The sequence below is a fragment of the Hemitrygon akajei genome, chromosome 2 (assembly GCF_048418815.1).
Source record: "Hemitrygon akajei chromosome 2, sHemAka1.3, whole genome shotgun sequence".
NCBI classification, from domain to species: domain Eukaryota; kingdom Metazoa; phylum Chordata; class Chondrichthyes; order Myliobatiformes; family Dasyatidae; genus Hemitrygon; species Hemitrygon akajei.
Genome location: NC_133125.1, coordinates 18,743,254 through 18,768,153, shown reverse-complemented (window position 1 = coordinate 18,768,153; position 24,900 = coordinate 18,743,254). Strand labels below are relative to the sequence as shown.

The window sequence follows — 24,900 nt, the reverse complement described above, 5'->3', positions numbered from 1 at the left end:
CCAGCTCTTTACTTCACCACTCCCCCTCTCCCAGCTTCACCCATCACCTACTACCCTGTACTTCTTGCTGCCCTCCCTCCCCCACCTTCTTAACCCGACCTCTTATCTCTTTTTCCAGTCCTGATAAAGGGTCTTAGCCCGAAATGTTGACTGCTGCTGCCTGGCCTGCTGAGTTCCTCCAGCATTTTGTGTGTATTATTTTGGACCTAAAGCATCTGCTGATTTTCTCTTGGTTTGCATTAGAGCTATAAATGGCCATAACATATGTTACCTATAATAAATAAGAGAGAATCTGCAGATGCTGAAAATCCAAGCAACACACACAAAATGCTGGAGGAACTCAGCAGGCCAGGCAGCATCTATGGGAAAAAGTACAGTCGATGTTTTGGGCCGAGACCCTTCGGCAGGACTGGAGAAAAAAAGATGAGAAGATTTATAAACCTATAAAGGTTTAGCTAGTCAGGTTTTGTTAAATACCTACATTCAATTATAACTATTATAGAAAACAAACAAACAAGGAAAACAGATCCGTAGATAATTCAAACTAAATAAATTTACAAAATACAGATATACTCCAAAATAAACCAGTGTACTTTAAAAGCACTTTAAGTAGACAGCCGGTGATAGGAATTGAACTGTCGGATAATCGTCCTATTAAAAGCATTCACATACCATATATTTCTTAATACTTAACTCAGCCTTTAAGTTGAAAAGCCAAGGTGAAATCAACTTCAAGTTATTCAACAGTTTAATCAATTTTGTTTGCTCCAATTTAGCCTCTTGCAGTATTTCCTATTTTAATTCTTAGCATAGTGTTCTACTTAGATCATTCCCCATATGCTTATTTAGCTTTTCCTTGAATTCATCAATACTATTTGTCTCCATCACACTCTGCAGTGACAAATTCCACATCCTCGCCTCTCATTGAGTCAGGAGGAGTCTTCCAAAGTCCTAGATGCAAAATCAATATTACGATTTCCTTATTTGATTTCTTGATTATCTAATATTGATGACCTTCAGTTTTATTAATCCCACAAACATACTGAGGTCTATAGAAAGCTTTTATAATCATGAAGACCTCTATAAAGAACTTCCACTTTTTTTTAAAAGAAAGGATATCAGAATTTTCATCTGAACCTGATAATTGCATTTTGGTACCAACCATGTAATTACTGTCATGTCATCTCCAGCACCTCTCTATTCTTTGTATAACAAGATAATACAGATTAATATTAATTTTGGGTTCAATACAATTTAGCATAATCTCACTAGGTTTCAATTCTGTCCTTTTAAAAATATACTCGAGCTGCATTTATTTTATATAAAATAATTACAAATTTACAAATGGAATCTATTCAGTTTTAGAACATTGGTGTAGTAACACTGATTAAAATAACTTGTCACTGCACCAGAAAATCATCCATTTATTAACTTTTCTGATACTTTGAGTTTAAATTGGTTTAATGTTATTATCGCACAGTTAAAGCAACCCAATATTCAAAGTTTGAGTCTTTCGTACTATGATTCTGAAAGAACTGTTCTTAATGGTAGTGGCTGAAAGAAGGTCATAGTTGGGAGTTTAACATCAAAGGATATGACGGTGGTGTGGCTCTATAGGTAAGAGATGAAATTACATCTTTAGAAAGGGGTGACATAGTCAGAGAACGTTGATTATTTGTGGGTGGAGTTAAGAAACTACAAGCTTAAAAAAAACATTATGGGAATCATACATAGGCCAAATAGACAAGATGTGGGGTTGAGTTTGCAAAGGGAGCTGGAAAGGGCATGTAATAAGGGTAATGACACAATTGTGATGGGGGACTTCAATATGCAAGGGGATTGGGAAAATCAGGTTGATGTCAGATTGCAAGAGAGGGGATTTGTTGAATGCTTTTTAGAGCAACTTGTGCTTGAGCCTATTCGGGGGAAAAGCCATCTTAGATTGGGTGTTGTGTGATAATCCTATATTATTAGGGAGCTTAACGTAAAGAAACCCTTAGGAGGCAGTGATTATATGATTGAATTCATACTGCAATTTGAGAAGAAGCATAAGTCACATGTATCAGTATCACAATGGAATAAAGGGAATTACAGAGGCAAGAGAGAGGAGTTTGCCCATGTGGATTGGAGGAGGATACTGGCTGGGATGATGGCAGCACAGAGGTGGCTGAAGTTTCTGGGAATAGTTCACAAGGCACAGGATAGACATGTCCCACAGGAAAAGTAGTTCTTAAATGGTAGGGGTAGGCAACCATGGCTGACAAGGGAAGTTAAGGACTGCTTAAAAGCTAAGGAAAGGGCATATAACGTAGCAAATGTGAGTAGGAAGTTGAATGATTGGGAAGCTTTTAAAATCCAACAAAAGGTAACTAAAAAAGCTACAAGAGAAAAGATGAAATATGAGAGCAAACTAGTAATAATATAAAGCAAGATACTGGAAGTTTTTTCAGTTATAAAAAGAATAAAAGGGAGGTGTGAGTTGATATTGGACCATTAGAAAATAATGCTGGTGAGGTAGTAATGGGGGATAAAGAAATGGCAGAAAACTTAACAAGTACTTTACTTCAGTCTTTACTGTGGAAACACTAGCTGTATGCTAAAGGTCTGTGAGTGTCAGGGAGCATTGTGAGTATCAGAGTGCCATTGCTATTACAAAGGAAAAAGTGCTAGGCAAATTCAAAGGGCTTAAAGTGGATATGTCACCTGGACTAGATGGACTACATCCCAGAGTACTGAAAGAGGTTGCTGAAGAGATAATGGATGCATTGATCATGATCTTTCAAGAATCACTTGATCCTGGCATGGTCCCAGTGAACTGGAACATTTCAAATGTTACTCCACTCCTTAAGAAGGGAGGAAGACAAAAGGAAGGAAATTATTGGCCAGTTACCCTAACCTCAGTGGTTGGGAAAGTGTTGGAGTCCATTATTAATGACAAGGTTTTGGGGTACTTGGAGACTAATGATAAAATAAGTGGAAGTCAGCACCATTTCTGTCAAGGGAAAGTGTGCCCGACAAATCTGTTTGAATTCTTCAAGGAAGTAACAAGTAGGGTGGACAGAGGAGAGGCACAGTGGATATCATTTACTTGGATTTTCAGAAGGCATTTGATAAAGCACCTCACATGAAGCTGCTTAACAAGATAAAATCCTATGGTGTTTCAGGAATTATACTGGCATGGATAAGAGGAATGGCTGACAGGCAGGAGGGAGTGTGTAGGAATAAAAGTGGCCTTTTCTGATTGGCTGCCAGTGACTAGTAGTGTTCCTCAGGTGTCAGTATTGGGACTGCTAATTTTCACATTGTTTGTCAATGATTTAGATAGTGGATTGATGACTTGGTGGCAAAGTTTGCAGATACAAAGATAGTTGGAGGGGTAGGTAGTGCTGAGGAAGCAATGCCATTGCAACAGGATTTAAGACAAACTGGAAGAAAGGGCAAAAAGGTGACAGATGGAACACAGTGTTGGGAAATGTATGATAATGCACTTAAGTAAAAGGAACAATAGTGCAGACTATTAACTAAATGGGGAGAAAGTTCAAAGATCAGAGGTGCAAAGGGACTTAGGAGTCCTCGTGCAAGGCTCCCAGAAGGTTAATTTACAGGTTGAGTCTGTAATAAAGAAGACAAGGCAATGTTGGCATTTATTTCAAGGGGAATAGAATACAAAAACAAGGAGATAACACTGAAGCTTTATAAGACACCAATCAGGCCACACTTGGAGCATTATCAACAGTTCAGGGACCCTTATCTCAGAAAGGATGTATTGTCGTTGGAGAGAGTCCAAAGGAGGTTCACTAGGATGATTCTGGAATGAATGGGTTAACATATGAGGACTATTTGGCAAGTTTGGTCAAGTATTCACTGGAATTTAGAAGAATGCGGGGGTAGCTCATTGAAACCTACTGAACGTTGAATGTTGAAAGGACTAGATAAGGTGGATGTGGAGAGGGTGTTTCCTGTGATGGAGGTATCAAGAACTAGAGGGCACAGCCTCAAAATTGAGGGGTCAACTTTTAGAACAGAGGTAAGGAGGAATTTTTTTTAGCCAGAGATTGGTGAATCTGTGGAATGTTCTGTCACAGACTGCGGTGGAGACCAAGTGTGTTGGTATATTCAAAGCTGAAATTGATAGATTCTTGATTAGTCAGGGCATCAAGGGATATGGTGAGAGGGCATATGTATGGGGTTGAAAGAGTTCCAGGATCAGCCATGATGAAACAGCAGAGTGGACTCGACAGGCTGAATGGCCTAATTCTGCTCCGATGTCTTATGGTCCTGCAAAATATCATCTTACGTCAGTCACTTAATCTGTTTACCATGTTCAGACATTCTTTCACAGGTTGCTGTGTTGATAAATCAGTTACTTATTGGTAGATTTTTTTTGCAATTATTCTCTTTTAAATAGGTAGTTATAAAATAGTATCTAGCACAAACTGCAAAACATCTTCAACAAAATGTACCTAATGATATAGTGGTTAAATGGTGGTAATACTTTGTACGAGAAAGGATCTGTGGAGAAAGAAACAATATTTTAGTGTATCTACAGTAGGTTTTGATCAAAGGTCATCATCCTGAAATGTTAACTGTTTCCCACTCCACAGATACACAGATTGCCGGATAGTAGCATACAACTACTCTTATAATACTCTTGTACTATTATGACTATTTTTATAATGTTTGTGTACTATTATATTCACTTGGAGTGTTTCAATTACACTAATTCTAATTATCATCGATACTAGAAGATAAATACCCTTCTCTAGTTAGAAATTGAAGTAGTTCTTCTTTCTAATTTTTTTCTTTTAAAAATACTAGATAGAGCATTCCCTGTAATTCTAGAAAAAAAAGTTCTTACAAACTTCCAAAGAATTTTAAAAGAAAAAGAGTTTAATTTAAAACACTTACTTCCACTGAGCCTATTTTCTTGGATCGTTGCAGTGGGGATTTTCGATGTATATAAATGGGATCTGAGACCATTGGCCTGAACGACATTGTGGACTTTTCAGCAGCTTCCCTTCTTGAAACAGACTCCTCATCATTTTCACTATTCAGGAAGACTTTGGTTCCACTGTCATTCTATTATTAAAGGATACATTGTCACTTCTGTAAGCTTATATTTTGAAACTAATTGCTGTAATTTGTTTTTGTCTTTCTTCTAATAAGCACAGGAGAATTACCTACTTTAGTAAAATTTTCAAGGAGCACATATAAAAATTTTTTACCAAGTAAAACTTCACTCACATTTGCACGTTCAGTCTCCCTTCTCGTAATGTAGTAATGATACATTAATAACAGAGTAACCCTAGTTGACTTACCTTGATTCAGGGCTTCAGATTTGCCTAGCTATTGGTTAGGAATTACCATTTGATTTCTAAATGGTAACAGGTTGTAGCTGCTTACAATGGAATGTAGCAGGGCCATTGAGAAATTGAGAAAATAAGAAATACACCCTCCTCTCCCTCTTTTTCTCTTTTGCATCTGCAAACCCCCTTCTGCAACCCCCTTCTCACAGCACTTTACAATGCAGAGGAAATGTAACACTTCTGGGGCCCAAACAATCCTTACAGGAGCACCAGTAATTCAGTTGCATCCTTTCCAATTTAGCGTATAGACAAACTCCACGTTACTGTGGAGATGGTGGGAGGGGTGGGGAGAGAGAAAAAGGCTGTATTCCTGAAAAACAGTCCATAATGCAAGGCCATGTCATTTATGCATGCATCAAGAAATAAAAATTCAAAAGAAAATAAAATGTCAATGCATTTGCTTTCTTTTTCCACATGAATTCTGCAAGAGCAAATTTTATTCCGTGTCCTATTACTTTTGGGCAGTGATTTGTGAACTCTGTAAATTTCCGTTACCCGAACAACTATAACAAGGGGGCTTGCCTATACTGCGTGTGGTGCTCACACTATGGTCTCTTCTGCACAGGAGAAACCAAAAGTTAATCAGGTAACAGTATTCTGTTTAAGTGGCAAGGATGACCATCAGCTTCCAGTCACCTGTCACTGAAATTCTCCATCCCATTCCAAATTCACATCTCTGGCTTCAGCCTCCCCCATTGCTCCAGAAGAGCTGAAAGCAGGCTGTAGGAAATCTATCGTCCAAGCACTTAGATGCCCTCAGAGCTTAACACTGAATTAAAAATTCCAGTAATAATATCTTTTACATCTCCTTAGGACCTACATATGTTTCAGTTTTTTGCCTTTCCAATTGGCAGTCTTTAAAAGTAATTGTTAACTGAATTCAGATCTGCACTTTAGAGTAGATATTTCCTCTGCTCTCCCCACTCTTTCCCAGTTAATACAACAGTCTTATCACTTTTCCAATTATAATGACGGGTACTTGGCACAAAATGCCTTCTCTATTACACTATTGATGCTTAACTGGCTCAGTGTTTCAAATTTTTGGCATTTTGCCAATTTCTTATCTCCTGTCCATCAAGCCCCAGGACCCATCCACACACCATGGTAGTGAAATTATCTATTGACTACATTCCCTTGCCCCTAAGCTGTGACCATACCTTGCACTGACCTGACAATTACCCACAAAGGCACTAATTTCCAGACTCCCACTTCCCTAGGTGCCAATTTTCAAACACCAAAGTTCGTTTGATTGTCATTCAACCACAACTCTACATATGAAAACAACCAAATGAAACAGCGTTCCTCTAGGGCCAAGGTGCAGAACACAGAACCAGAGCCACACAGCACATATAATTATAATAGCAGAAAAGCGTAGTTACAAAAAAATAATAACATAGTCCAAGTCCATGAGTGTCATGGCCTGTAGAATGATGATCTTGGTCATAGTCCTGGAGCCACATTTCTGCAAGAACAGCACACGGCAGTCATATCATGCAGTGCGGCCATGGTTGAATGCAATCCAGCTTGTCTCCCACCGAGCAAACACTGGAGAGCAGCACAGGAAGAGGCCAGCCTGCAATCCCGAGGCATATCACCAGTACTTCTTTCCTCAGCATCCGCAACGGGCAGTTCCAAGGCATGAATGAGGCCAGGTCTGCACCACAACCGAGTCCATGCAGCTCCCCCCGCCATCGGTCTCGCCAATAAGCCAATGCATTGGGCTGGCTTCACTCCAAACCCAATGATGACAACCCTTCTATTTCCACTACCACCCAGCCTTAATCTGATAGTTGTTCCCTTTTCCTTCAATTAATATGTCCAGCACAGCTGGACTGCTGCTTTAATTCAGGTCTTAATTTGTCAAAGGCTAAACTCCACTCTAGGTACTGATCCTAGAGTGACTGAACTCCTTTCAAAGTTCATTTATTATCATAGTATATATGTATATACAACCTTGATATTCCTCTTCTTATAGGCAGCCTCAAAAAAAAATCCAATAAAACCCATTAAAAAAAGAAAATCAAATACTCTGTGTGAAAAAAGAGCAAATCGTGCAAACGATAAGTAGACAAATAGCATTCAGAACTAAAGTTCACAAAAGTGAGTCCACAACCACAAAGCCACTGATCTGATTCCTTATTTACTCCTAGTTTATTGATGCTCCAATGAGAATCAACCTCAGTGGCCCTTAACTCCCTTAAGTAGTGGTTGCTAGGTGAAATGGTCATTGTAAATTGTCCCAGCTTTAGGCTAGGACTAAACTGGGGTACTGCTGTGTGGCGTGGCCTGAAGGGCCAATTCCACACTGTATCTCAATAAATAAATAATGATCCCCAGTCAAAGTCCCAATTGAGATTCTGAAGGAACAGCTTCAGTCCCAATTGTGTAGTGTGGAAATCTGCCTAAAGTGCGGTTTGTTATGATTTGGTGAATTAATGTCTACCTTACGGAGACTTAAGTGTCAGCACACATTAACATATTCATGCTTTCTTTGTCCACAATACCATCACTGAACACCAAGACATTATGTCCCTGACAATCAAGGACCTCATTTCCTTCAGCAGTCCTCCCTCCATAGTTTTCAACCTCATAGCACCAACCACATCCCATTTAACCCTCAACCTTGTCCCACACTGGTACTCCCACCTCCTGTCCAAGGCCCACAAGTAGGACTGTCCAATTAGACTCATCATTTCAGACTGTTCTCACTCTAAACTTAATTCTTCCCACCTTGGCCAATCCCTTCCCACTTACATGCAAGCCACAACTGACAACGCTGCTTTTCTGAGTTCCCAGTTCACTGGGCCCAACTATCACATCTTTAGCATGGATGTACAATCACACAACAGCCCATCCCATAAGAGGAACATCTGAGGGCCTTCGACTTCTTCCCTGAATGGAAGTCTCACCTGTTCCCCTCCATCAACAAGCTCATTGGCTTGGCTGTGTTCATCCTTACATAATGGCTTCTCCCTCAACTCAGCATTGATGCTGCTTGCTGCAACCATAGGACAGAGCCTTTGACTACATCTTATCCATTTGCAGCAGTTCTGATCTCACACAGTATCCTGGACAGAACAAGGATAATGTTCCCTTGATCTCTCCCATTAGAGTCTGGATTCAGAGGATAACATTTTGCAATTTCCACCAGTTTCAATAAGATTTCACCACCAAATCTTCCACTTCTCTCCCTTTTCAGCATTTTGAAGGGCATCTTCCCTTCACAACTCTACCATCAACCACACTCCACACAATGAAATTTCCTCAGGCAGCAGAGAAGATGCAACATCCACCCTTTCCAACCATCCAGGGACATAACCTCGAGCAACACACACATAATGCTCTGGATTTCCAGTGTGTGCACAATCTCTTGTGTTTACATAAAGAGTTTTTCCAGGAGAAGTAGTGATTTGCCTACATTTCTTCTGCATTTGGTTTACACAATATAGTCTTCTCTACTTTAGAGAAACCAAACACAGATTATTAGATTGAGTACCTGCTTTTAGGCTGTAGTGATGAAGTTAAGCATACTGTTCCTTGCCACTTTAATTCTCCATTTCATTCACACTCTGACAATTCTGCCTGTGGACTCCAGCACAGTTATAAGAAGGCCCAAAACAAGGTAGGACACAATAAAGTCTTCTGGACTTCATATTAAGTTGTCTTACATTAGCTATCTATATCAGAGCCTGGCATTTTTATTCAAACTCATCCATCTTTAACTTTATGTAGAACACCCTGCTCCACCATTTGCTAAGCCCATTAACAATTCATCCACATTGCAACCTATGATGGTTATTCTCCTTATCCTATCCCTCTCTCCCATACCTTCTTTTTGCTACAACTTAAAACCATTTCCATCTCCATGTCCTAGCTTGAGGAGGGACTAAACCAAAAATTTTGTTTCTCTTTCTGTACATGCTATCATTCTTGCTTAGTGTTTTCAGCATTTTTTTCTTTAATCCGCTATTAGAAATTTTAGTTACTAATGATCTATTAACGGACCAAAGATGTTCTGGCAGGATTTCGAGAAACTGATATCATAACTGTGTAGAAACTTGATATCCTAACTGTGTAATCACCGCTGGAGAACCTTATCAAATTTACCATGCGATTTTCAGCAGAAATACATTTAATGCCCATCTTTCAACAACAGAAGACTAGGTCCAAGACCTCTTTGTGCAACTGCATCCTTGATTTCACAAATAAGAGACAATTTATAGATGCTGGAAATCCAAGCAACACACAAAATTCTGGAGGAACTCAACAGGCCAGGCAGCATGAATAGAAAAGAGTACAGTCAATGTTTTTGAGCCGAGACCCTTCATCAGGACAGAGGAGAAAAAGATGAGGAGTCAGAGTAAGAAGGTGAGGATACAAGAGGAATAAACACAAGGTGACAGGTGAAACCGGGTGGGGGGGGGGGGGTGGTGAATAGGGTGAGGAAAAGAGCTGAGAAGTTGATTGGTGAAAGAGATACAGGGCTGGAGAAGGGGGAATCTGATAAGAGAGTACAGAAGGCGATAGAAGAAAGAAAAGGGGAGGAGTACCAGAGAAAGGTGATGGGTAGATAAGGGCATAAGGTAAGAGAGGGAAATGGGAATGGGGAATGAAGGGGGTGGGAGGGGCATTACCAGAAGTTCAAATAATCAATGCGCCATGCCATCAGGTTAGAGGCTTTCAGGCGGAATACAAGGCATTGCTCCTTCAATCTGAGTGTAGCCTCATCGCAACAGGGCGCCATGGACTGACAGGTTGGAATGGGAATGGGAAGTGGAATTGAGATAGGTGGCCACTGAAAGATCCCGCTTTCTCTGGCAGACGGAGGGTAGGTGCTTGGCAAAGCGGTCTCCCAGTTCTTGATCTCCTCGCTTGCAGACTCCAGTCAGTTTAGATTGACACAGCATCTACTCCACATTCATCTCCAGCACAGGTGCACCACAAGGCTGTGTGCTTAGCCCTCTGCTCTTCTTGCTTTATACTTTTGTGAGGCCAAGTACAGCCCCAATGCAACAGTTAAGCTTGCTGACGACACCGTTGTTGGCCGAATCTAAGGTAGGACAGAGACTGAAAACATGGCTGAGTGGTGACACAACAACAACTCCCCACTCAACATTAGCAAATCCAAAGAGTTGATTATTGACTATGGAAGGAGAAAACCGGAGGTCCATGAACCAGTCTTCATTAGGGAATCGGAGGTGGGGAGAGTCAGTAACTTTAAATCCCTTGGTGTTATTACTTCAGAAGATCTGTCCTGGGTCTAGCGTGTGAGTGCCATCACAAAGAAGGCATGGCAGCACCTCTACTTTCTTTGAAGCTTGTGAAGATTCATTTGAAACGGTGACATGCATGAGGCTCTCCACTGGTTGGTGTCAACTGTCTAAACAATATGCAAGCCAGGCAGTAAGATTTGGAGAGAAAGCTGTTGCCCATGCACCAGGTTGCCCCTCTCCACACAGCTGATAAATCTAAAAGAACAACAGAGACCGACACAGTTCAACATCTACAGTATCACAGGAGTTGCCAGTCAACACTGAGCTCAAGATAGCCTTGCTTTAGGGACTCCAGCTCTGGATTTTTCCCTCAAGGTTTACTCCCGAAGCCTTCCCTATGAGAGTGTATATGTAGCTGCAAGGCAATAGGAGTTTGAGATCAGAGTTTTCATTTTCCTAGATGGGCTGCCAACCATGGCTGACGAGCTTGAAGAGACAGGTTTTAGGCATTAGTAACCAGCCTTTTCCCTTAACCTGTCAGTAGAAATGTTTCCGTCAGACTTAGTAAATAAGCCACACGTGAAGGCCAGGAGCTGGATTTGGTTGTCAGTGGCTACATGGGGTGCACACCATTGGGAGCACTTGATAGGTAGTGGGGGCTTATCCCGACTACTTCCCCCGGCTGTTACAACTTTAAGTAACCAAAATCATTGACGGACTTCAGATACAAAGTGGAAAGTATACCTACAGGTTGGATCACGGACAGGTATGAAAACACAAACGTCCTTGAATGGAAAAGACTACAGTGGATACAGCCCAGTGCATCACAGGTAAAGCCCTTCCCATCACTGAGCACACCTACAAGGAACACTCTTGCAGGAAAGCAGCATCCATCAAGGACCCCCACCATTCAGGCCATTCCCTCTTCTCGCTGCTGTCATCAGGAAGGAGGCACAAAAACCTTAGGTCCCAGACCACAAGGTTCAACCATCAGGATCCTAAACCAGGGTGGATGCTCACGCACCCCAACAATGAGCTGATCTGACAACTCCGGCTCATTTTCAAAGACAGTACAACTCATGCTCTCAGTATTTATTTATTTATTGTTTGTTTATTTTACTTTTTTTTTAATTTGCATTTGCTTTTGTACATTAATCGTTTGCCCATTTTTGTGGGCAGTTTTTTCATCGATTCTATGGTGTTCCTTTGTATTTACTGTGAGCGCCTGTAAGAAAAATTAATCTGAAGGGTAATGTTTGGTGCCATATATGTACTTCGATAATAAATTTACTTTGAACTTGAATATGAATTCAACATAATGTACCCAGGAAACATCTGAATGCCGTCAGTTTAAGGATATAATTAAACAAGAGAACTGTTTTTAAAAATTCATATAGAGATTAGACTGAGGCATGATTGTCTAATCTAAAGAACATTAGTGAACCAGATGGGTTGTTCATTCCCAAGATTAGATGAATTTCATGTTGAAAACAAAATCAAGCTTATCAACCAGATATGAATTCTACAGCTTCTATTATAAGATTTGAACTTGGGTCTTTAAATGTTAATTTTATCATTGTGGCTCCATTATACACAGGTAACTGAAGAAATACTTGTTTTGTAGCTGATGATGTGAAGAGATAATTTGATATTTTGAAAAATTACAAAATGGAAGCATTATGTGACATCATTTGCATTAAATTTTCAAACAAAATAAATTACAAAATATTTCAGATCTGATTGCTTTCACTATGGAATATAACTCAAGCAGGAATTTAACTTGACTTGAGCAGTCATTTAAAATTATACTTTCAATGATTAAATTTGTTAAAAAGATTTAGTAGAACAATGCTATTTTCCTTCCTTGCTTCCTAACACTCTTTTCATGTACCCCAAGAATTTCAGTCATTTTATTTTAATAACTTTATAAGATTTAATTTTAACATTAACCTGTTACCTCAGAAATGATGATGCATATGTGAATTCTCATACACCAATGACAACTTCCACTTTGCAGCCCGTTAAACATAGCAAATAATATTACAAGACACTTCACAATGCATAATTAAAACAAAATTTTATAACCTGCCATATGACAAGAGACGATTAAACGTCTTATAGATTTAAGGGGAATCTTAGGTGCAGGACTGGTTTCAAAATTAGTAAGGGCTTTACTGGGAGCCCATATAAGTTGGTAAGAACATAGAGAATGGTTGATGCACAGCAGAGTTTGAATGACCTCAAGTTTATGCAGTATAGGATGAAAAACATTGCTCAGCAGGGAATAATTGAGGTTTAAAAGTGACATCAGCAGAACATATTTCAATTGCATTCAGACTAGGAGTAAACCTTAGAGCAAACTATGAAACAGGCACAAATTCAAGTGTGCTTAAATGGGACATCAATGGTTTATCCTCTGCAACTGCTTTCTCCATTGCCGAGGCTCATGGTGATTCATGCAGGTTATTACAGAACACATACATGTTGCTATGACTTCCAATGGCTCATGAGTTGCATGCTTCACAATAATGTGGAGTCACCTACAGGAGCAGATTCCATTGGTGCCAGTAATGATGGTGATGATGGGTGCGGAGAGGAGATGAGATGCAGCCACAGACACTCAAAACTTACTCACTTTTGAGAATCTAGGTGTCACCCGCTAGGCCAGTATTTACTGTCCATCCTAACTGCCCCTGAAAACGTGGCAATGAGACATCTTCTTGAACTGCTGCACTCATTATGTTGAAGATACTTCTACAGTGCTGATAAGAGTTCTCCAGGATTTAGATACAGTGACAACTAAAAATTAGAGTAAGTTTTCCAAATCCTAAATGTGCAAATTTTAGGAGAAACCGTAGGTGGTGGTGTTCCTCTATAGCTGATGCTCTCGTCCTTCTTAGTGGTAGAGATCACCAGTTTGGTAGGGTCTGCTGGAGAAGCCTGGACAAATAATTGCAGAGCACTTTTTAAGTGGGACACACTGCAATACTCTTGAACTGGTGTCAGAAATCATGAATGGCTAGGAACAGTGGTTGACAGGGAACCAAACAAGCAGGCTGCTTTGTCTTGAATAGGATTACACTGTTTTTGTGCCTTAAAAATATTGGAAAGACTTTGGAGTGTTATGAAGTAAGATTATCTATCTTCTGACTTGCTCTTGTCGACAAGGCATTTATACAGCTGTTCCAGTTGAATTCTGATCACATCTGATGTCCATTAAGTTGATAGTGACGGACCTGATGAAAGCAATGCTATGGAATGTCATGAACAGATGTCTAGACATTCTCTCTTAGAAGTGGTTTGCACTCGGCACTGGTGATGTAGATATTACTTGCCACGTATTAGTACATGCTACATTCGGTCAAACTGCTGCCTTGATGTAAAGGACTTACATTCACCCTTCACCTCTGGGATTCAGAGTTTCGGTCCATATTTAAACTTCTGAGATTGTGATAAGTTCCACAACAGAGTGGACCTGTCAAGACCTAAACTGGTCATCGGTGAATAAGCACATTATTGATTAACAAGTACCACCTGATAGCACGACTGATATCAATTATCACTTTCCTGAAGAATGAGAGTAAATTTGCTGGATTGCATGTGTTCTGCATTTTGTGCTAAGCAAGTATCTGAACAATTTTCCACATTGTCAGGTAGATGGTAGTGTTGAAACTTTACCCTGCCCTCATAACTAAATGCAGGATTGCAAAGCATTGATCTGATCCAATAATTTTAAGCTCACTGATTGTCTACTGCATGCAGTTTTTGTTGTTCAGCACGAACATAGTTCTATGTTGCAGCCTCTTTGGGTGGTAATTCATTGTTTCTTAGTATTTTTGATGCTGCTCCAGGAATGACCTACTGCTATCCTCAGTGAACCGGGGTGATCCCCTGGCATCATAGAAATGGCAAAGACAGGGATACTCAGGCCTTGAGTTTTCTGATCCTGCTGATCTCATTTCAGCAGCTGCAACACAATGTCTCATGGATGCCTGGTTTTGAGCTGCCATATCTGTTCTTTGTCTATTCCATTCATTTCACATCATTGCAACAGGCAGGTCTTCAACTCCATAGAGAATATACCAGTGGCAAATGCAAAGTTGGGTTCACTCACAATCTGCCTTAGACCCAGTCTAGCAGCTATAACGTTCATGAATCAGTCAGCACACGAAATAAGATAAATGGATGCTTGACGTGGACTCAGAGAGCTGAAAAGTCTGCTTCCATAACTGTATCTCCGCCTTTGAGCTTGGTCAGTGCAACCAAACCACTCTTGGTGATGGACACTGAAACTGAAGTTTTACAGTACAGATGGACATTGAGTCCTGCAAACACCCATTTGCACAAAATCCTACCCTAGCTCAATTTTATTTTCCACATATCCCCGTCAACTTCCTCCCTGATTCTACCAATCACTGGCACAGTGTTTCCCTGGTTTTATCTAGCAATCTTGTAGTCAATATTACCTATGATAACTACAAAGCCTTTTCTCACTGCTGGAGAGGCAAACAAATTTGAATTCCACAGCTTTCACGGGTAGGAGTTCATGTGTCTGGATTTTTAGTATAAACTCACAGGGGCCCCATTCCTACACTCCTTTCAAACTCACTAGGTCTTGTTCATTTTAATCTCACTGTGAAACAAACTCAGGTGGGGTTTATTTCCCATGTTCCATTGAAACGGACACAAATTGCAGAAAAAAAATATTATCCTACTGTGTAAAATCTAAAAAAGTGTATTAAGTAGGGTAGATTATTAAAAGGAACAACATCAACTTGTTTGGAAAATTTACCATTGTGGCATCACAAATTCCCAAGGATGCCAAATTATCAAAGGTTTTAAGATGGTATCAATCGTCTCTTCAACATGTCTCAGACTATATGCAGACAGACAGACAGACATACTTTATTGATCCTGAGGGAAATTGGGTTTTGTTACAGCCGCACCAACCAAGAATAGTGAAGAAAAATAGCAATATAAAACCATAAATAATTAAATAATAATAAGTTAATCATGCCAAGTGGAAATAAATCCAAGACCAGCCTATTGACTCAGTGTGTCTGACACTCCGAGGGAGGAGTTGTAAAGTTTGATGGCCACAGGCAGGAATGACTTCCTATGATGCTCAGTGTTCTCAGTGTTACATCTCGGTGGAATGAGTCTCTGGCTGAATGTACTCCTGTGCCTAACCAGTACATTATGGAGTGGATGGGAGTCATTGTCCAAGATGGCATGCGACTTGGACAGCATCCTCTTTCCAGACACCACTGTCAGAGAGTCCAGTTCCACACCCACAACATCACTGGCCTTATGAATGAGCTTGTTGATTCTGTTGGTGTCTGCTACCCTCAGCCTGCTGCCCCAACACAAAATAGCAAATATGATAGCACTGGCCACCCCAGACTTGTAGAACATCCTCAGCATCGTCCGGCAGATGTTAAAGGACCTCAGTCTCCTCAGGAAATAGAGATGGCTCTGACCCTTCTTATAGACAGCCTCAGTGTTCTTTGACCAGTCCAGTTTATTGTCCATTCGTATCCCCAGGTATTTGTAATCCTCCACTATGTCCACACTGACCCCTTGGATGGAAACAGGGGTCTTAGCCCTCCTCAGGTCCACCACCAGCTCCTTAGTCTTTTTCACATTAAGCTGCAGATGATTCTGCTCGCACCATGTGACAAAGTTTCCCACCATATTAATGCTACAAATGCAGTTTGCTTGCATTTATTCTACTTCCTGGTTTGGCTCTAGCAAACTTCTAACTTCATTCACTATATTCCTTAAAAGTCTCACATACTACATTACTGAATTATTCCAATTCCTGCAGTTATTACCTGTTGACAGTCCAAATGCATAAAGTCCCCATTTCATCAAAATTCTATTTTCTACTCTTGTCAAACAATAACTTGGCAACAGGTAAATATTAAGAGAACACACTGCCAGAAATATCCACAGGACAATAATGTAATGTTAACTCAAAAACTTTCGATGGTACACGACTGAAATTGTAGTCAACATACAAATAAATGAATATAATACTAATTTTAAAAAATCAATACCTCACGAGATGCTGGTCTGTATCCAAAACCTGATGGAAGATTCTTATCTTCTTCACACCCTTTAGCACCAGGGCTAAAGTGCAATTCAACATGAAATCGTTCTTCTGAGGTAAGGTCCTGAAAGTTAGAATTATGTAAAGCTAATATTTGTAGAGCTGATTGGATAAATCAGGCATTTAATTTGTAAATAAAGTTTGTTCAGGTGACTCCCACATTACAGTTGGGAGGTTGTATTCCTAGAAAATGGTTTGTAACAGTTTTCCATAACACAGATTTATATCAGCTGCACATACATCAAGAAACAGTTGAAAAAGAATTGTAATAATTTGCTCCTCCCACATAATTCCTGTAAGACGAATCTATTCCACACTGATTGCCGATACTTGGAGAAACCTGTTGTCATCTTTCTTCTCATTCTAACATGGTTAGACATTGCCAGTCTAGACCTTTAAATGGCTAAGAGGGCATCTGTGCAGTTTTCTCCCTGGCTTTACCAATACCACTCTGAACAGGGCATGAGATGAACTGATTATGGAACCCAGGGCCAACTGCAATACTTGGTCCACTTCATAGTTCTATATAGCAATGAGGCCAAACTGATATGGTAGCATTAAATCATATTCACATCTCTGATATATCAAAGTAAACTATTTTATAAAAAGTTGTCAAAGGTATTTTTTAAGCTTAAGACTGATTACTTATTTAACATAAGCTGTCATAGGCTATAGGATCATGGAACTGATCAGCAAGATGACCAACATTAGAGGAATTTGATCCTGATAAGTGTGAGGATATATATTAAGGGTAAAACATACACAATGACTGATAGGATCCTTGGGAATTCTCAAGAAGAGTGGCACCTTGGTGTACAGGTTCAAGATTCCCTGAAGGTGATCTCGGTGGATAAAGTAGTGAAAGAGGCCAATAGGATACTTAACCTCCTTGGCTAAAGCATAAAATGCAAAAGCAAGGGAGTCATAGTATAACTTTATAAAGTACTGGCCAGGTCACTGCTGGAGTCTTTTGAAAGATTTCACTCATTACAATAGAAAAAAAATGATTGCAACGGTGAAGGTGCAGAGAAAAGCCAACAGAATTGTACCTGGGATGGAATGTTTCAGTTATGCAGACTTAATAAGCTGGGATTGTTTTCCTGGAACAGCTAAGAGCAAGGGGGAACCTAATAGAGGCATAAACAAAGATTGGTAGAGAGAGCTGGAAACCTTGCCCCATATCAGAGATGTCTACAGGTTACAGTTTAGGGAAAGGGTAAGGTTTAGAAGGGATCTGAGAAGGAGAACTTTTCCACCCAGGGTTGGTTGGAATCTGGGATGCATTTCTTGAGGACATGACGGAGACAAAAATTCTCCATAAGACACATGAACAGAATTAGGTCATTTGGCCCATTGAGTCTGCTCTGCCACTTCATCACGAATAATCCATTTCGTTCCCAGTCCCAGTCTCCTGCCCTCTCCATGTAATCTTTCATGCCCTAACTGGAAACACTAAGGCAAGGAAGACTAAGTGCTGGTAAATAGGATTAGTTCAGGTAAGTAAGTACTTGATGGTTGACTGAATGTCTTGTCCTGTACTCTATAACTTTATGAAGAAATGGAGATTTAAATACAAAGTTAATAGAACATTTAAACTGAAGCAAAGTGCTTCATTGTGATTTTATTCTGCATCTTATGTAATGCAAATAGTTTAACTGATGTGTTTTACTGGATTAAAAATAACATTACAGCTACAAAACGAATACTGAAGAAACAAAATTCGATGGGATCACTTTTAAGTAGATAGAGAGTATTTATGTTCAAAACCAGTCTTGCATTTGCCATTCTCTTTATGTGTTTGCTGATCTGAGAAATGGTTCATAGCATTTAACAAGATTAGGCCTAACCACTGTTGCAAGGCTTTAATTTGCACAACAAATGAAATGATATGGAAACTAGTCAGTCAGACTAAATTTTGTCCAAGTTACTTCAGTGTTCCTCAATTCAACTGGGAAACAAATTCCTAAACTCTATGCACTGTAAATGCAAGGAGCATCAAACCATAAACCAATTATCTTTTCAAGTTTTTTTCATATTCATTCAGTTTTCAGGATCTGGCTGTCATTCGAAAGGCCGATATTTAATACCTATTCCAATTGCCGCTGAAATGGATCATTTGCTGAGTCACTTCAGGAGGCATTAAAAAAGAATCAATCACGTTATTGATAGATTTTTAATGATGCCACAGTAGCATAGTGGTTAGCATAATGCTATTACAATGCCCGGATTCAATTTTGCTGCTGACTGTATAGTTTGTAAATTCTCCTGGTGAATGCCTCAGTTTCTGCGGGTGCTCCAGTTCCCCCCCACATTCCAAAGGCATACAGATTAGTAAGTTAATTAGTCACATTGACATAATTGAGCATGCCAGCTTGTTGGGTTGGAAGGGCCTGTGATTATGCCTTTTCTCCAAAAGAAAATTACTGGGTCTGGAGTTGTATCTAGGCTGGGAATACAGATATCAGTGAGGCAGGTTTGTTTTGATGACAATCTGGTAATTTTGAGCCATTGTACACCAAGACAATCACAAAACAACTGCTTAATGCTGAATTAATGACTGAATTTGAATTCCACAGCTGTCCTGGTAGGAAATGACTCATGTTGTGGTTTGTTAGATTTCTTTGGAAACCTGACCCTTAGGGAGAGATCAAGCTTTGTTCGTTTTTCATCATTATCCAGGTATGACTGGACTATCTCCAATACGGATTGCAAATTAAATACATTTAAATGACATAAATCTTATTTGAAAAATGAGAAATATTAGTTCCCATTGTTATTAGGTAAATATAGAAGGCCACTAGGAATTTATAAAATTTTGCCCTTCCCTGGTATAATTTTACTAACACTTAGAGATAACGAAAGAAATTAATATCAATTTATCTTGGAAAAAATGCTTTGACAATCTGTCCACAAAATAATTTATATTTCAAAAATATAAATTAATATAAATATAAATTATTTCTGAAATTGGCATTTATTTTATTACCTACATTATAACAGATGTAAACATGAATAAAAAGTATTACCTTGTTTGGGTCTTCATACAACATGATAACAATTTGCGTCATGTAATTAAGTTCACTGGTATAATTTAGATAGCCCATTGCCCTTTTCCACTGTTCATCTTTGACCTCCTAAAGGTTAAGCAAATCGAAAGTCACATCAATTTTTTAAAAAGCACTTTTTCAATGAGATATCATGGCTTTGTACTATTAGTTCAATACAACTCTGCAGTCCAAGCAATTAATTGCATTAAAAAGGCAATGAACTACCAGTCACACAAATATAGATATTTGTCTTTTAGACTGATAGTGGTGTATATCAATATAAAAATGGTCAACATCTTTGTCCATTTCTAATTGTCTTCCTGAACCACAACAATGCACCAGGAAAAGGCACTCCCATGATGTGCTTGAGTATGGAGTCATGCAATTAGCATCCAACAGTAATGAAAAAGCTGTGATATTTTTCCGAGAAATGTCTGAATGACTTGGTGGCCATGTTGCAGTATTCTCAAACGCTTATTACACTTGCCCTTCATGGTGGTGGAAGTTGTAGCTTTGGTATCGTAAGTAACTGCAATGCATTTTGCAGGCAATACACACCGTGGTCTTAGCTGTCAAGGTTAGTGGGAAGGGATGCAGGGTGCGAATGTTTAAAAGTGGTGGCTGCCAATCAAGCATGTTGTCTTGATCCAGAAGGTATCAAGCTTCAATTTTTGTTAGACTTGAGCTCAGGCAGTACAGTGAAGACATATTCCAACAGACAATAGGTGCAGGAGTAGGCCATTCAGCCCTTCGAGCCAGCACCGCCATTCAATGTGATCATGACTGATCATCCACAATCAGTACCCTGTTCCTGCCTTCTCCCCATATCCATCACACTCTTGACTTCTGCACAGCATACGCAACATCTGACCTACTTTTGTAACAAGATTGCACATGTGCCTGAACAGAGAACATAGAACACTACAGCTCAGTAAAGACCTTTTGGCCCACAATGTTGTACTGACCTTTAAAAGTTCTCCACAATCAATTTAACAATTTCCTCCAGTTACATGTGCCTATCTAAGAGTCTTTTAAAAGTCGATAATGTATCAATAACCCTGCGGTTCTAGTGACTTACCACTCTGTAAATAACCTACCATTAACATCTCCCTTAAACTTCCCTCCAATCACCTTAAAATTATGCCCCCTCTTATTAGCCATTTCCCCACAGAGCAAAGGTCCTGGCTGTCCACTCTATCTATGTCGCTCATAATTCTTATACACCTTTCATCCTCCTTAGCTCCAAACGCCCAGTTCTAAATTCTCAACAAACAGATACTTTTTACTCCACATCTACACTCTTCTGTGCACAGACAGTTTAATCCTCCAGAGTGAAGTGAACAAAACCACTGGTTGGTGATGACTTCTTCGAGTACTCACTTCACCTGGTCCTGATCTCCTGTCCTCCTACATATTAAAATGACTCAGAATTCTGTCGCAGAAGTTGCCAGTGTACACATTGGTAGAGACAAGCATATTAAAAGGCATCATACAGGTTGAACATTTACCACATAATAAGATGGTTTTTACATAAAAAGCATTTTCCTATTAATTACTGCATGTCCTTAACTGCAAGCACCAAGTGAAAACTACCATTGAATTGCTTTCAAAGCAAGTGTCAAAAGCATGACAAAAAATGCTTAGAAAAGATAAAATGCTAGAAATACTTTGCAGATCAGGCTGCATCTGCAGAAAAATAATGAGATAAAGTTGTCACCTGATGGCTAACCAGAAAAAGTTCAAAATTAAACATGCCTGAAAAGACAGAGAAGGCTGCTATTCTTGCATTTGTGAAGTATCCAAACAAGTACTTAAATTATCATGGCTTAGAAAGCTATAGACCAAGAATTAGTACAGATGAATAGCTTATGGGCAGGACAGACATGGTGGACTGAAGTCCCTGTTTCTATACTGTATGTCAGAGGGAAGGGACATTTGCTTTGTTATCTCCATGTCTCAACTTCAAATATATTCAGTTTCAGTTATTCCTTGATACTGATGAAAGATCGATGACCTGAAATATTACCTACTTGTTGCCTGATCTATTGAGTAGCCCCATAAGAACTGAAAATACTTCAGATAACTGTTTTATTGAAAATTTCTTTATATTGACCTTTAAATATAAATACAGTGAGTCAGTAAAGTTTAAAAAAAAAGATATCCACATTACTATATTCATTTAAATGAATATTCTAAATATCTATGTTTAGGTATGGAAAAAGAATTTGCACATGGAGTCTTATTTTATGCAGACTGATTTCAGCATTAATAGTAGAAGGGGATGGAATTTAAGTCGGATCATAGAGCAGCTGTGGGGTGCATGTCAAAAACTCATACCCAAGAGCAAACACGAGGAAATCTGCAGATGCTGGAAATTCAAACAACAACACACACAAAATGCTGGTGGAACACAGCAGGCCAGGCAGCATCTATAGGGAGAAGCGCTGTCGAAGTTTCGGGCTGAGACCTCGCCTCATACCTAAGAGATGGCTTGTTGCTTAGAAAGATCAATCTGGTTGGATTCAATTGTGGTTGCCTGAACAACTCATTTGTGTGACAGAATTTGGCAAAAAGTCTTCAAGCAAGCATTGTCTGCAACGGATGCCACTAAGGATGTTTGTGTGCCTCCAATTGCAAGCATTCCACTTGCACTGAGAACTCAGAATTCATGAGAATTACAGAGAACAAGCCAAATACAAAAATTACATTTTCTCTTTCAAGTCTATGAACTGCAGATAAACACTGTGAATAGAATTGAGGATTTAATTACCGTAGATTCCGGACTACAGAGCGCACCTGATTAAAAGCCGCTGGCTCTAATTTTAGAAATAAAATCAATTTTTTAATTGTAAAGGCCGCACCGGATTTTCGGCCGCAGGTGTCCCACGTTGTAATATGAGATATTTACACAGAAAGATATTACACGTGAGGATTTTTTAACTTTTAATTAAATCCATATGGTAACAAACAAATATATATTGCAAATGCTTTTTTTCGAACCGTGCCTGTAATACGGCTACTTTTAAATATACATACGTGTCGGTAACACAAATTACGTTGCATATACTTTTTTACTGAACAGCACGAACAACATTCCAATATCTCCTAGCGACTGGTAAAAATATATATACTGCAGCCTACCAGGAAAAGTTATTGATCGCCTTTAACTTAAAAGCAGCGTTTTCGCTCGGGTCTGATGAGCTCGCGTAACGCGATCGGGTCTAATCGGGTCTGATGTACTCGGGTCTGATGCGCTCGGGTCCGATGCGCTCGGGTCTGATGTGCTCGCATAATGCCCCCACCTTCCCGTATATCGCAAACCGGTATCCCACAAGACGTGGCGAAACCGGGTGTGACGTCATAGCATCCCGGGATGTAGTACAGAAAACAAATATAGTTAAAACACTTCTAACTTTAACTAACAAATGAATTACTAAGCGAAAATATTATAAACTAAGTAACTGCCATAAAGGCAGCACAATGCTTTTCTTCGAGTGTTTTCCATGTTGATGAGGGTGAGTACAAATGACTGATTTACAATAATTTAATTGTGAAAGTGCGCTTGATTTATCGTACAATTTCATTGGACCTCTGTGAACTACTCATCAATTTTATTGGTCTACTGTTACGAGGCAAAATGTTTACGAGGCGGCATGAAAAAAAAACATGTATTAGCCGCTCTGGATTAAAGGCCGCAGAGTTCAAAGCTGTTCAAAATGTGGGAAAAAAGTAGCGGCTTATAATCCGGAATCTACGGTACCTTTGACAACCAAATCATTAGCCATTAAGTTCTGGAATTACCTCTGCAAAACTCAAGGCACTTACTTAAAATAATCTGTTTTAATATTTACCACAGCACTTTCACCAAGTATTTTGCACCAGTACAAATGTTTCCTTTATCCAACCACAACTTTTCACCAATTATGGTCAAGAGTCTTGCTATTATTCAGTGAAAGTGACTTGATTGTAATTGTAAGTATTATATCTTTTCATTAATTAGTTACCTGAAATTAACATTTTAAAAACTTCAAGTACCAATGTTCCCAACACTTACATCACACAGGGCACCATAGCGCAATAAAGAGAGAAGCGAATGTACATGGCTCTCACTAGTAAAATACAACCGCGTACGAACATGTCGCTCTGGGGACATCACCCCTCTTGAGTATCTGGAATAAAGGTATACAATTAATATACTGTACTGCATATAATCAATATGCAGTATATAATACAATGAAATGTTGATATTTTAAATGGGAAAAAATCAAATTGCTTATATGCTTTTAAGATGCTAATTTATTGCCTTCATTCCCACAGTGAATGTTTCATTTATACAGTCCACATATTTATTGTCTGAAATAACCAAGAGAACACATACTAGAAGAAAGGCAGTTAAGCTTTGCTATCCAGCATTAAAATTTGTTAAACTATATACAATGCATGATCAGGTCATTCTCATCTTCTCAAAAACTATCTATCTTCCTGATTTATTCTACATTAAGAAATTAGTTTTATTTGTCACATGTACATCGAGCCATACAGTGAAATGCGCCGTTTGTATAAAAATCAAATTAGCGAAGATTGTGCAAGGCAGTCTGCATGTATTGCCACACTTCCTGCGCCGCAGCAAGTTGGTTACTTCTGTCACAAAGATTGAAAAGATGAAATATGAAAGGAGCTAGACAATAATATCAAAGATACCAAAAGCTTTCTCAGATATATAATGAGTAAAAGAGAGGTGAGAGTGGATATCGAACCACTGGAAAATGATGCTGGAGAGGTAATAAGTGAGGACAAAGAAGTAGCAGGCAAACTTTATAAGTATTCTGCATCAGTCTTCATTGTGGAAAACACAAGCTGTATGCCAGAAATTTGAGTGTCAGCAGACAGAAGTGAGTGCAGTTGCTATTACCAAAGAGAAAATATTTGGGAAACTGAAAGATTTGAAGGTAGGTAAACTGAAGAGATTATGTAATAGGTTCTGGAATGGTTCCAGAAGGCTGAAAAATTGCAAATGTCATTGCACTCTTTAAGAAAGGAAAAAAGGAGGCCAGTCAGTCTGACTTCAGTGGTTGGGAAGATGTTTGGAGCCTATTATTAAGGATGAGGTTTTGGGGTACTTGGAGGCACATGATAAAGTGGGCCAAAGTCAGCATGGTTTC

At 39.3% G+C, this 24,900-nt stretch overlaps 1 protein-coding gene across 12 annotated transcripts in view; it reads right to left on the bottom strand.

The window, feature by feature from the left end:
* Nucleotides 1-24,900, bottom strand: part of ppip5k2 (diphosphoinositol pentakisphosphate kinase 2) — a 110,813-nt gene that overhangs the window by 35,205 nt on the left and 50,708 nt on the right. For 9 of the 12 annotated variants that reach the window (XM_073067944.1, XM_073067951.1, XM_073067966.1 and 6 more), the window contains exons 21-24: nucleotides 23,793-23,907; nucleotides 19,718-19,825; nucleotides 16,639-16,755; nucleotides 4,909-5,079 (exon numbers count right to left, since the gene is read on the bottom strand). In XM_073067944.1, coding sequence (XP_072924045.1) covers nucleotides 4,909-5,079; nucleotides 16,639-16,755; nucleotides 19,718-19,825; nucleotides 23,793-23,907 — 511 coding nt within the window. Of the gene's footprint in view, nucleotides 1-517; nucleotides 4,513-4,908; nucleotides 5,080-16,638; nucleotides 16,756-19,717; nucleotides 19,826-23,792; nucleotides 23,908-24,900 lie in introns of those variants that run through there. The other 3 variants (XM_073067989.1, XM_073068003.1, XM_073068014.1) reach the window with 2 other exon arrangements.